The sequence below is a fragment of the Arvicola amphibius genome, chromosome 17 (genome assembly GCF_903992535.2).
Source record: "Arvicola amphibius chromosome 17, mArvAmp1.2, whole genome shotgun sequence".
Lineage (NCBI taxonomy): Eukaryota > Metazoa > Chordata > Mammalia > Rodentia > Cricetidae > Arvicola > Arvicola amphibius.
Window position 1 is genome coordinate 31,742,382 of NC_052063.2, and position 13,938 is coordinate 31,756,319.

Genomic DNA, 13,938 nt, shown 5'->3' on the forward strand with positions numbered 1-13,938 from the left:
CCCCGCCCCTCGGCCGAAACCCGAGCCCGCCCCTCGCCGAGGAGTCCCTGCGGGCTCGGCCATTGGCCCGAGGTGGAGGGGGGGCGGGACTTGAGCCACTGACAGCTGTTCTGGCGGGGAGGATTGGACCATGCGGATTAGGCTAATTAAGAGTGGGTGGAGAGGGGCCCGTAGGTGTCTTAGGATGTGCCTGAGAACTCAGTTAACTTCCTTCTTTGGCTTTTCCCTTTGCCCTTAACACATTTCGGATTCTCCGGAGAATGCGAAAGATACCGCTCCGGCACAGCACGCGACTTTTGAAGGTCACAGCACACAGCAACTGACCATTGCATTCCCCCACCCGCTTGGCACGCCTTTTAAAGAATGTCTTTGGCTAATGGCTTCATGGCCATGGAGGTGACATCGTGTGGAAAGCAGGCTGTGATGCCAAAGTTGGCTACTCGATGAAGATCATTTGAGAACAGCAGAAATTCTGGTATTGTAGATACGGACCCCACTATGTGGAGAAGAGCGAAAACGGGGGCCTGAATATTTAGTGCTGTTTGTGAACTGTAGGGAATCTAAGTCATACAAGGCCCTCTTAATGAGAAGGTGCCTGCATCTTTCAGACTTTGGGTCCTGGACACTATTACTCTGTCATTCTTCATACAACCCCATAGAGCCAGCCCATCTCACATTCAGCCACAGGCTGCAGATCTGCCTTCCGTCCAAGATCAGGCATTAGACACTCCCTGTTTTTGTCACATCATCCGCAGTATTTCCAAAGGGCTCTAGGACACTTCTCCTACTTGGCTCTTACCCTCTGCTCCTCCAGAAACCATTGCACTAAATGACACAAGAATTGAAAACAATCTTACACATCGCTCTTAAGCTCTCTGGGTAGAACACCTCAGAACTTTAGTACCTTCCTAAGCCTATCTTTGTAATTGGCCTAAGGGTGGAGAGAAACTGACCCAATGATCAGGGCATCTTATCTACAAACCCCAAGCTCCAAGGGAACAGATCCTTTTATCTTCCCACATGGCGGTAACAAAGTGCAGAGGTCTCAGCATGAAGCCAATAGTCCTTGTTTATAGAGGATGTAGTTTGTGGCTGAGACTTGGAAAAGGAGAAAGAAAACCCTCATTTCCCCAAATTCTCTCATAGGCAAATTGAGACCTGCCCAGCAGTTCTTCTGGCCTGGAAATCAGATCGTTCTTAGGAGAGAAGAACCACACCCTTGTAGAAGCAACGACCCCAGCTAGCTCCCTAGGAACTTCAAAGCTTCACTGATCAATATTTGCTCCCAATTTAGCATCTCACATAGAGTTTCCTCATAACCCCAGAATAGTCTGACCTGGCTGATTCTCCCTAGTTAATTATCCACAGAGACCAGCTAGCAGATCAGAGGGCTGAACTCCAGTGCCCTAAGAAAAAGAGGCTTTCCCCATCAGGTGAGACTACGGGAGGAAAAATTATTGGGTGGCTACAATGGTAGCTGGAGTTTTAATAACTGCAGAGAGAATCTGGAGACAGTAGTGTTTTAATTCCCTTGGTGTAGGGTCCTGGATTTTAACATCCAGATTTTTTTTTATTTGAAGTTGTTCGATCCTGATAGTCATTATTATAAAGTAAATATGAAAGCCTAAAGTTGAAAGGGACCACATGAAACCTCCCAAAAACTGAGTCTGTGTTATCAGTCTTTTGTTTCTAGAATTAAAAATGTAGATTCTCAGCTGGTTGGTGGTGGTGCACACCTTTAATCCCAGCATTCAGGAAGCAGAGGATAACTGAATGTTAGGCCAGCTTGGTCTACAGAGTGAGTTCTAGGACAGCCAAGGTTACCCAGAGAAACCCTGTCTTGGGGGGTAAAAAGTGGCTTCTAACATGCTATACTAATACTCTTAAACTACATCCCTAGCCTACAGTCTCTTTCTGAACATAGGTGGGAAAGTTAAGGCTTCCATGAATATAATAGCTAAGTAAATTCTAGGCCCAAATATAACCAAGTGAGTGAGAACAAGAAGGGACAATAAAGAAGGCCCAGACTTGACCTCATTGTGACCTTGGGAGTATTTAAGATGCACAGAGACAATGGTGCCCCCTGGTGGTCCAAAACAAATAGGAGCGTGCAGGTCCCAAAATCCCCTTGATCCCTTATCATTGTCTACTATAGGTAAAATAAACTTCCTTATTTGGTAGGCAATAGTTTGCTCTCTCTCTCTCTCTCTCTATCTCTCTCTCTCTCTCTCTCTCTCTCTCTCTCTCTGTGTGTGTCTGTGTGTATATGAACATGGATATAGTTCCATGAGTCTTACACATGCTAAGCCATGAGCTATACCAAAGCCCTGTTTTTGAAATTTTGAGAAGCCAGGAGTGGTGTCACGTGCATATAATCCCAACATTTCGGAAGTGGAGGCCGGAAGATCTAGAGTTCGGGGTCATCATTGGTCACACAGTCAGTTCATGGACAGCCTGGAGCATGTGAGACCCTGTCTAAAAGAAAAATTAAATTTACTTTGAGGCAAAGGCTCACTAAATTGCCCAGGTTGGCCTAGAACTTCTGATCCCCCTATCTCAACCACTGGAATAGCTAGGACTGCCATGCCCAGCTGACAAAAGGTGTACTTTGTGCTTACTACATCAAGTTACTATCTAGCTATAATACATGAGTCATCGTAATTAATCCCCACGACTGGAAAATATGTAGTAATAGTAACTTTAAAGAGGAGGAAACTCAGATAAATATCTTGCCAAGGGCCATTGCTCATAACTGGCCTAAAATTCAGACTCAAGTCAATTTCATTCCAGAGCCAATGTCTGCCAGGCTTTACCATGGACTCAATAGGTGCTGGGATCAAATCCAAGACTTCCTGCATACTAGGCAGGAATCTTACCAGAGCCGCACCCTGGCCCCAGATGATGTCCTGGAGACAGCGGCACAATGCCTTGCTATAAAGATACTTTGAAAGATAAGAAGTATGCAGTCTCACCTACCTGTAAAACCTTTGCACAGCCACACTGATCTATATAACCAGAGACACCACCCACCCTAGTACACATACAAGATGATTTTTAAAAAAAAGAAAAAGAAAAGAAACCTAGCAGCTAAAATGACCAAGGTGAACAAGATGAATGCCGTCTTCCTTGCAGTGGCAGGGATCAAACACTAGGTAAGTGTTCCTACATGTGAGCGACACCTATTTTGTTGGAGAAACGGTGGTTTTTTTGTTTGTTTGTTTTTTTGTTGTTTTGGTTTTTCTCTTTTTTTCTTTGAGACAGGGTTTCTCAGTAGCTATGGAGCCAGCCCTGTAACTCACTCTGTAGACCAGGCTGGCCTAGAACTCACAGAGATCCACCTGCCTACGCCGCCTGAGTGCTGGGATTAAAGACATGCACCACTACCGCCTGGCTGAGAAACAGGGTCTTATACTTTTGATCAGGCTGGCTTCAAATTCCTAGGCTCAAGCAATCCTTCTACCTCAGCCTCCCGAACGGTTGACAACTGCGTGTACTGCCCTACCCAGCTCTACAACAGGCTGCTGCTTTTAGACAGTTTGGCCTTGAACTCATGATTCTTCTCCCACATCCTCAAAATGGGTGTCTGGAAAAAACAGAGTATGTAATGCTTTCCTATTAGTGATTATTAGCATTCGGAACACATGCATTCGGGCTTGGAGGTCATTTTCAAACATATTTTAGAAGTTTTCCTCTTACACAACTATTAGAGATCGTATGGAAACGCTTCACAAGGGGGTGTAGCAGAAAGGTCACTGGGTGGTGGAGTCTTCTGCACTGACTAGCAAGACCACTTAACCTTGTGAAGTTTGCTTCTTCATCTATACAATAGAATAATGACACAAAGCAGAGGAACTGCCTTGAATCCCAGCACTTTAGAGGCAGAGAGGCAAGCAGATCTTTGAGTTCAAGACCAGCCTGATCTACATCCAAGATAGCCAGGGTTATATAAAAAAAAACCCTATCTCAAAAATAAAAACAAAAAATAATATATAGCAGGGTATGGAGGTGCATATCTGCAACCCCAGCACTTGTGGCTGGGGCAGGAAGATTGTGAGAGACCAGCCAGGGCTACATATAGCAAGACCCTGTTTCAAAAACACCTCCAAGCAAAATGTGGTGGTATACCTTTAATCCCAGTACCTGGGAGGCAGTTGCACATTGGTCTACATATAAAGAGGTCCATCCCAGCCATCCAGCACTATATAGTGAGATCTTGTCTCAAAAACAAAACAAAATAAAAATTCCATCAAAGGAATAATGCCTATGTTAGTGGTTTTCTTTCTTTTTCTTTTCATTGTTGTTGAGAATAAAATTCAAGAACTTGCACAAGCTGGGTAAGTTCTTCTTCCTTCTTTTTTCTTCAGGTTTTTTTGAGACAGGGTTTCTCTGTATCGCTTTGGAGCCTGTTTCAGAACTCACTCTGTTGACAATAGTTTCTGACTTGCCCAGTCCGGCAATCATTCAGTTACAAAGAAACACAGAGGCCTACATTAATTATAAACTGGTTGACCTATTAGCTCAGGCTTATTAACTAGCTCTTACATTGTACATTAATCCATTATTCTTGTCTATGTTAGTCACATGGCTTGGTACCTTTTACCAGCAAGGCATTCTCATCTTACTTCCTCTGTGATGACTGCAGACTAACTCTTTCCTCATCCCAGAATTCTGCTGGTCTAGTTGCCGCACCTCTACTTTCTGCCTCACGACTGACCAATCAGCATTTTATTAAAACAATACAATATAAGTGACAGGGTACAAGACCATTGTCCCACAGCATCACTCTGTAGACCAGGCTGGCCCCAAATTCACAGAGATTGGCCTGCCTCTGCCTCCTGAGTGCTGGGAGGCAGCACACAAAACAACACAAACAAAAAGTTACAAAGAGCTGGAGAGATTGCTTGGCAGGTTTTGTTTTGTTTGTTTTTTTGGGGACAGGGTTTTTCTGTAGCCAAGAGTGCTCTGTAGACCACTCTGCCTCCATAGTGCTGAGTTAAAGATGTGCACCACCACTGACCAGTAACTTGCTGCCCTTATAGAGGACCTGGGTCCCATTCCCAGCACCTATGTCTGACAGCTCACAACCACCTCTAACTCCAGGTCCGATGTCCTTTATATATCTTTTTTTAAAGATTTATTTATTATGTATATAGTGTCCTGTGTGCATGTGTGCCTGCTGGTCAGAAGAGGGCATCAGAGCTCATTACAGATGGCTGTGAGCCACTGTGTGGTGGCTGGGAATTGAACTCAGGTCCTCTGGATGAGCAGCCAGTGCTCTTAACCTCTGAGCCATCTCTCCAGCCCCCTTCCCCTGATATCTTTTTCTAGCTCCCAAATGTACCGCACCAGCATCTATCTAGTGCATGTACATTCATGCAAACACTCACAAATACATATAAAAATTCTTTTTTCTTTTTGTTTTTTCATGACAAGGTTTCTCTGTAGCTTTGGAGCCTGTCCTGGAACTTGCTTTGTAGACCAGGGTCAAAGTCACAGAGATCCACCTTTCTCTGTCTCCAAAGTGACATTTTTAAAAAATATATCTTTTTATCAGGCAGTGGTGGAATATAGCCTTAATCTCAATACCTGGAAGGCAGAGAGGCAGACAGATCTCTTAAATCCAAGGCTAGTCTGGTCTATAGAGTGGGTTCCAAGACAACCAAGGCTACACAGAGAAACCCTGTCTCAAAAACTAAAATAAACAAAAAGTTTCTTGAACTTGGTGGCGCACACCTTTAATCCCATCACTCAGAAGGAGAAGCAGGGAGATTTTGGTAAATAAAAGGTCACAGAGAGACAAGGACAGCCAAGACTACACAGAGAAACCCTCAACAAAAACCCATAAAGATAAATACATCAGAGGCTCCCAACCACCTCCACCCCCACAAAGGACCTCCAGTTGTGGACACCTGCACTCATGTGCACAAACTCACACGCAGACACATAAATAAAAAATAGTAATTTTGATTAAAAAATAGTAAATTTCTTTTTTGTTTTTTTAAACAAAATCAGAGTTGCAAAGATAAGATGAAAGCATGCTCGTCGTGCTGGCATGTACCTGTGATTTCATTATTCAGGAAACTGAAGCAGAAAGACTTAGCATTGAACACAAGCCTGGGTTACATAGAATTTAGAACAGCTAGCACTATATAACCACGCATAGTTTGTTCCCCGTGCCACCCACCCCCACAGAGTATTATGGAAATACGCTGGTTTTTGTGTGATCGAATATTTAACGTATGTTTCCTTCCCTGTGCTGTTAATCCCTGTCCAGCATGACAGCACATGATGTAGCCCCAGACCTTGCAAGGCTGTGACAGGATGACGTCAGGCCTCAGGACAGGCCCGGGAGACCTTGCCTCAAATGAACAACAACAGTAAAAAAGGATCTGGCTTCTGCTGTCTCTTTTAATAGCAAAACATTCTAAGCAAACCACATAGCAGTAGAAGAACACTTGCTTAGCGTGGGCAAAGCCCTGGGTTTGATCCTCTTTCAAAGACTGTTTTTTTTTTTGTTTGTTTGTTTGTTTTTTTTGTGGCAGGATCTTACTGTATAGCACGGGCTGATCTTCAACTTGAGAGCTTCCTGCCTCCACCTCCCAAGCGATCAGATAACAGGCCACAGGTGCACAACATGGTAAGACTTTTCTCTACTGGCATTTTGTTTCATTGCATAGGTTGGTTTCCAACTTGTAGTTTCAAGTTATCCTTCCGCCGAGGCCTCTATAGTAACTGGAACTATAGGCACGGGACACTGAATGATATTGCTGAAGGACGACATTTTCCTTCTAATTTTTAAAGTTTTATTTCTTTTATGTACATGATGCTCTATCTGTATGTACACCTGCACACCAGAAGAGGGCACCAGATCCCATTACAGATGGTTGTGAGCCAGCACGTGGGTGCTGGGAATTGAACTCAGGTCCCCTGGAAGAGCAGCCAGTGCTCTTAACCACTGAGCTATCTCTCCAGCCCCCTACATTTTCTTTCTAAAATTAAAAATTATTTAGATGAGCCACATGAGTGTCCAGCACCCATCTAAGTAGGAAAAGGGCATCAGATCGTCTGAAAAGTTACAGGCAGCTGTGAGCAGTCATATGGGTGCTGGGAACCAGTGTTCTAACCACTGTGCCGGGGCTGGGGAGATGGCTCAGAGGTTAAGAGCATCTCTTCCAGAGGTCCTGAGCTCAATTCCCAGAAACCACATGGTGGTTCACACCATCTATAATGGGATCTGGTGCCCTCCTCTGGCAGAACACTGTATATTTAATAAATACATAAAATCTTTTAAAAAGGGCAACATCATTTTAAAAAAAACTGTTAAACCACTGTGCCATTTCTCTAGCTCAGGACTGTTTTTTCATAAAAGATCCTAGCTAGGGGGCTGGAGAGATGGCTCAGTGGTTAAGAGCACCAGCTGCTCTTCCAGAGGTCCTGAATTCAATTCCCAGCACCCACATGGTGGCTCATGACCATCTACAACAGGATCTGATGCCCTCTTCTGACACACAGGTGTACATTCGGAGTACTCATACATAAAATTAAATAAAGTTTAAAAAAATTAAAAAAAAAAAGATCCTGGCTACATCCAGACTCTGTCTTTTGGAAATATCTATTGAAGCTCTTCAACTTCCTGATAAATAAATGAGAAGATATTTAAGGCTTAAACTAGAAGTTGATTTGCAAGATCAAGAATATAGGTTTAGGGGCTGGAGAGATGGCTCAGAGGTTAAGAGCATTGCCTGCTCTTCCAAAGGTCCTGAGTTCAATTTCCAGCAACCACATGGTGGCTCACAACCATCTGTAATGAGGTCTGGTGCCCTCTTCTGGCCTGTAGGCATACACATAGACAGAATATTGTATACATAATAAATAAATAAATATATATATATATTTTTTAAATATAGGATTAGCCAGGCAGTGGACACTCCTGTAATTTCAGTCCTCAGGAGGCAGAGGCAGGCGGATCTGAGTTTGAGGTTAGTTTAGTCTATAGAGTGAGTTCCAGGACAGACAGAAATCTTGTCTTTAAAAAAGGGGGGGTGGGGCTGGAGAGATGGTTCAAAGGACCTGAGTTCAGTTCCCAGCAACCACATGGTGGCTCACAACCATCTGGAATAACATCTGATGCCCTCTTCTGACCAGCAGGCATACATGCAGGCAGAACACTGGATACATAATAAATAAATAAATCTTAAAAAAAAAAATCCATTCCCAGCAACCCCATAAAGCAACAGTAACAACAAAAAGTTAAACTATTCCTTCAGATGCCTTAAGGTATTACTGAGACAAGAATGTTTCTAAACTCTGATACATCTCAACATCAGGATATTTAAGAAGTTTCAAGAGGTAGGTATCTTAGATTTTCCACACTATGTGCAGGACAGAATAGTCTACTAGATTATCAATGGCTTGTGATACGTGAGGGTAAAATCTTTCACGGTAGCCAAGCAGTGGAGGTGCACACCTCTAATCCCAGCAGGAGGATCTCTGTGAGTCTGAGGCCAGTCTGGTCTACTGACCAAATTCCAGGACAGTCAGGACTGTTTCAAAGAGAAACTCTCGAAAAACAAAGAAAAAATAAAAAACAAACAAGAAAATCTTTCCCAGTAAGAAGTGTTTATACATATGCACACCTGGTGCCCAAAGAGGCCAACAGAATCCCTGGAACTAGAGTTACAGACGGTTGTGAGCTGCCATGTGGGTGCTGGGAACTAAACCTGTGATCTCTGAAAGAGCAGCCAGTGTTCTTAACTGCTCCACCATCTCTCCAGCTAAGTGGGAGGAGTATTTCTGAAACAGGGTCTCACTATGTAGCCAAAGCTAGCTTCATACTTGCAATCCTCCTGCGTCAGCCTCACAGGGGCTAGCACACTTTTTTTTTAAGTTTACGTGAATTGTAATTGTTTTTTGTTTGCTTTTTGTTTTTTGCTTTTGGAGACAAGGTTCCTCTGTGTAGCCTTGGCCATTTTGGAACTCACAGAAATCCTCCTGCCTCTTCCTCCTGAGTACGCCAGCACTGCCCAGCAGTTTTCCAGGGATGTTTACATGTTAGACAAGTATTTCACCACTGAGCTATCCCATGCAAAAGAAAGATAACACTTTAATTGCTGCTGTTCGCATCAAACCCAAAACTTAGGGCTAGCAAGTAAGGCCTTTCCTTACGCAACACGCCTTACCTCCTCTGTCCCTATCGGAGAAAGCCCTGTTTTTCAGCTGAGCTGGTCACATCCATTTTCCCCTTCCTGTCTCTGCTCTTGCTGGTCCCTCCATCTGGAAGGGCAGAGGGAAGAATAGTGTGTCTCCATTATTTCCTTCTAGATCAATCCCGAATTCCCACCTCTAACATCTTCTCAGCACAAACACAAAGACTCCCTACAACCTGTTACGTTCCTCTGCTCACACAGCTGCTTCTCTTCTTCACAGTGCTGTAGCGACCACATACAACACTGAGTAGCTGTGAGGAGTTACCTATGCTTTACAGATGGGACAGGATCCCAGAAGAGCAAGAACTAAAGGGCCAGGACCCAACTTTAATGCTCTCCCAATCCCTAAACTCTCTAACCCTCCTTTTTTTGTATCTCTGCAATCCCCTACCTCCAATCCTAACATAAAGGCTAAATTTGGGCATAAAAAGACAACACAGTTTGTAATTTTGGTTCCAGACATTCTTTCAGTTCATTTCCATAAAAACATAATATAAAAGGCAATGCCGCCATCGTCCCCTCCTGGGGGTGTTCCATCAGGTTGGTCTCGGCTGCTCCAGTGACTCATAGCTCGTCATGAGATCTCTGCAGTGCATGGTCACAAAGATCTGCAAACAGCACGTAACAGTTTAAAGGGAACGGCCACCCTCGCACACATACCCCTTCCAAGAGAACACCCCAAGCCGAACCAACACCCACCACCATTTTTCAAAGAACGTGTTTACAAATGACAAATGCCCCCACCCCCCACCGCTCTCTCTCCTCTGTCTAAGGCAATGGAGACACAGATTCTGAAAGCTGAGAGGTAGAGAGCTGAGAGAGATGACTCCAATCCCGAGGGCATGGGAAGCCAGCTGTGGGGCATCCACAGGAGGTGTGTGGGCACACTCTCCTGTGTGGTGAGGGTGGGACCGTGAGCACAGGAGGCAAGGGGAGAGGCTTACCTGTTCGCTTACTGCAAAGTTTGTCTTTAACGTTGTCAGACTCTCGGGAAAAGAATTCAAGAAGTTCATCTTCATACTCCTCCACGATAGTCTCACACTGTCAACCCGAGGGCGAGAGGTGACACGGGGGGGCAAAGACTCTCACCCAACTCTCCACTTGGTGTTTTTGGGGGATTTTTTTGCAGGCAAGGTCTTACTAGCTGGCCTGGAGCTCACTATGTGGACCAGGCTACCCTCAAACTCACGGTGATCTTCCTACCTCAGCACCCTGAGCGCTGGAATTACAGACACGCAACACCACACCCACCTCCACCCTCCAACTTCTGATTTCCAAAAACCAGCTACTCACCGCAAACTTGAGGGTGCCGCTGATATCTGCATCGATTCGGATGCCCTGTAAGTCTAGCTCACTGGACTCTCCTTTCCGGCTCACAACACGGACGTAGTTCTTGCGGTGGGTGGAAGGGTCAATCTGTTCCCCATACTCCTTCATGCGGTCACACACTTCCTCGAGCAACTCTGTGAGGTGGGCCTCTGAGCGGGCATAAGGTACCTAGAAATGCACTCAGTCTTTGGTCACTCCCTTTTACAAACTTACTTTCCCTTTTAAATCTAGCTCAAACAACTCATTAAAAAAAGAAAGAAAGAAAGAAAATCTTCCCTAATAGTTATAGTTTCTATGTCTGCCTGTCCTCCTTCCTTTCATACACATATATTTTTGTTGGTCTTCTGGAACAGGGCCTCACCCTGTGGGGTTGAATGGCCTTGAACTCACAGAGATCCACCAGCCTCTGTCTCCCAAGTACTGGGAGGAGTATGCTACCACTCTGGGCAAATGTACAATATTATTTTACCTGATTATAAAATCCCAAGGAATAACACAGGCACCATTAACTCTAAATGTTAGGCAGAAACCACTTTGCTTAACTGTAATCAGCTGTGCTGTTTTCCTGTAACTCCCTCAGGTCTGGGGACACAGGTAGCAGACCTCTGTTCAAGGCCAACCTGCTCTATGTGGTTGAGTCCCGGGACAGGGGACAGGCAGAGCTGCAAAGACAGACCTGGCCTGAAAAAATAAAAAATAAACAAGCAAACAAAAACTGAAGAGGTGGTATATAGGTTCTGATGATAGCACACCAACACACTTCCCAAGACTGTTTCATTTCAGGGGCTAGAGAGATGGCTCAGTGGGTAAGAGCACTCACTGGCTGCTCTTCCAGAGGACCTGGGTTCAGTTCCCGGCACCCACCTGACAGCTCAAAACTGTAACTCCTGGGGATCCGACACCACCAGATACGCAGGAAAAATACCAAAGTAAAAATAAATCGTTTTGAAAAAGAATGTTTCCTTGTATATTACTTAGTAGGTATAACTTTGTGTATGTATCTTATTTCTTTTATGTTTATTGGTGTTTTGCCTGCATGTGTATCTGTGTGAAGGTGTCAGATCCCCTGAAGCTGGAGTTACAGACAGTGCTGAGCTGCCATGTGGGTGCTGGGAACCAAACCCAGGTCCTTTGGAAGAGCAGCCAGTGCTCTTAACCACTGAGCCACCTCTTCAGCCCATGTATGTATGTCTTATGTTTCCAACTAATAAATTTCTGGAATACAAATATTTTCTTTAAAAAGATTTTTATTTTACGTATATGAGTGTTTGCTTGCATTTATGCATACCCAGTGCTCACAGACATCAGAAGAGGATGTCAGATTTTTAGAATGAGTTACGCGTCACTATGTGGGTGCTGGTATCTGAACCGAGTACCAAACAACAGCAAGCGCTTCTAACCACTGAACCATCTCTTCAGCTCCAAGGAAGACTCTGAGAACATGTAAGGGTTACAGGTGAGTACCAGCATGCAGGGTTTATGGGGTGCCAAGGACGGAACCCAAGACTCTGAGTGTGCTAGCATAGAAAATGCTATGCTAGCATAGCATATGGGGTGCCAGCTGGAAAAGACCTTTTATCCTTTTATAAATAGATGTATGTATCTATACTGCTATAGTGAAACAAGAGTCATTAGGAATGAGGGATGTAACTCCCACAGCAGAAATAATGAATTGAGGTTTGGGGCCAGGAGGTACAAAGGTCGTGAGCCTCTCCCAATATGCCCAGCTGTTCTGTTGTCTGTTTGTGAGGCAGAGCTTCAAGTAGTCCAGGCTGGCCTTGAACTCCTGACCATCCTGTCTCTACCTCTCAGTACTACGACTACAATACCGTATCTGGTATAGAGCCCAATCTTTCAGACACAGAATGTTCTGGTTGGTTGTTTTTTTGGTTTCTTTTCTCTTTGAAGACAGTATCTAATTCTGTGGTCCAGACTGACCTGGGACTCTGCTTCGGCCTCTGAGTGTTGGATTATTACAGGTTATACGCCGCCTGCTTTCTTCACTTCTGAACTAAACCAAGTTCCGAGTCGTAGCCTCAGTGAGCTACTTTATCTGGGGATAGTAAGTTACCTCTACAACTGACTGGCTGCCGTCTGGATTGATCCGGAAGGATCCCATCTGAATGGTCTTCTTGGGGTCCACCCGGGCAATTTCCCACTCTAATTCATCCACCAGAGCCCTGCAAGCTGGTGCCAGGGAAGAGAACAGGGGTGGGGATGAGGAGAATGGGCTCGACCCAGGGACTTCTATCCATCCTTGTCCTTGTCCGGATACCTCCCAAGGGTCGGCTTCCTCCCGCTTCTCCTTGTCTTTGTGCCTTTACCTCCACAGTGTAGATCCTGGCTCCTTCGAGCCCAAGCAGTTCCCAGCAGGACCCCCGAAAGTAGGGCCAGCCAACCCCAGCCTTTCATCTTTAGCGTAATGGGGTCGCTCCACCTGGATTCGTGTGAAAATAAAGCACAGGTGTGAGGAGACAGCTCCATCCCCCCCTCCCCTGCCTGCCACTCTCCATCCCAAGGCCTTCAGAGGCCTAGGTGTGATGGGTTCTACTGTCCAGGAAAAGGCCAAACACACACCCGCGGGGCTGGGGTTCCCTGGGGGTGGGAGGGTGGGGGAATGGGAAGTGAGAACTCAGTTCCAGAAACTCCTCCACAGGTGACGGCCTGGTTACTGATATGTTAGCACTGGACGCTGAGGGCTCACACAGCTATGCAGTAGCTATCGGATGGAGATTATCAATCGTGCGAGGACGACTGGCAGAAAGGGGCTGCCAAGAAGGCACCATCAGTCAGGCCACGAGGCCAGCGAGAACACTCCTTAACTAGGGCCCATGCGGACCTAGCGCCAAAGGTTCCAGAATCCCCATTTCCACTATGTAAGTAGTTCCCGTGCAGACCGGTCCCTTTTCAAAGGACTCCGCCATTGCTGTCGCTCAGATCCATCCCCAACCTCAATGTGCCCATGGCCTCAGATGCTCGCATCTGTCCCACCTCTGCTCCCACGGCCGCCGCCGTGGCTCAGGAAAGCCGCCAGACTCTCACTTTGTTTTCTGTGGCTCCCAGCCCTAGCAGTTGTCTGGGAGGAGCGAGGCTGTCCCGGTTTCTCCAGAGCGATCCAGCGCCCGCCAGGTTCAGGGTGGCCAGGGACTGCCTGGCCCAGCGGTCCGCACCTAACTAGGCACCTAAGCAGGGATCGGAGGGTGCCATGCGAGCCCCCACGGGAAACTGATCCTAAACCCGCCTCTCCAAACTCTCGCGCGAACAGGCAGCTTCGGAGTGCCTCAGAGGCAGCGAGGACCCCTTGGAAGGTTTAAGGACCCAGACTTGCGTGGCGATTCCGTTCACGTGACCACCCAAAGAACAAAGGTAGCCTAGCCGAAGGTGAGCACCAAGCCCAAGTGGT

The 13,938-nt window shown here is 45.8% G+C and overlaps 1 protein-coding gene across 2 annotated transcripts; it reads right to left on the reverse strand.

Moving 5' to 3' along the window:
- Positions 1-9,653: 9,653 nt before the first annotated feature.
- On the reverse strand, positions 9,654-13,892 carry Cnpy2 (canopy FGF signaling regulator 2). 2 transcript variants are annotated; one of them, XM_038315073.2, is made up of 6 exons: positions 13,578-13,892; positions 12,860-12,972; positions 12,607-12,722; positions 10,500-10,703; positions 10,151-10,247; positions 9,654-9,814 (listed from the first exon to the last, which is right to left on the reverse strand). In XM_038315073.2, the coding sequence occupies exons 2-6, from the start codon at positions 12,945-12,947 to the stop codon at positions 9,771-9,773; spliced, it is 549 nt and encodes a 182-aa protein (XP_038171001.1). In that variant the 5' UTR covers positions 12,948-12,972; positions 13,578-13,892; the 3' UTR covers positions 9,654-9,770. The 2 variants fall into 2 exon arrangements, with proteins under 2 accessions (XP_038171001.1, XP_038171000.1); XM_038315072.2 differs by having other exon boundaries at positions 13,527-13,887.
- Between the last annotated feature and the right edge of the window lie 46 nt (positions 13,893-13,938).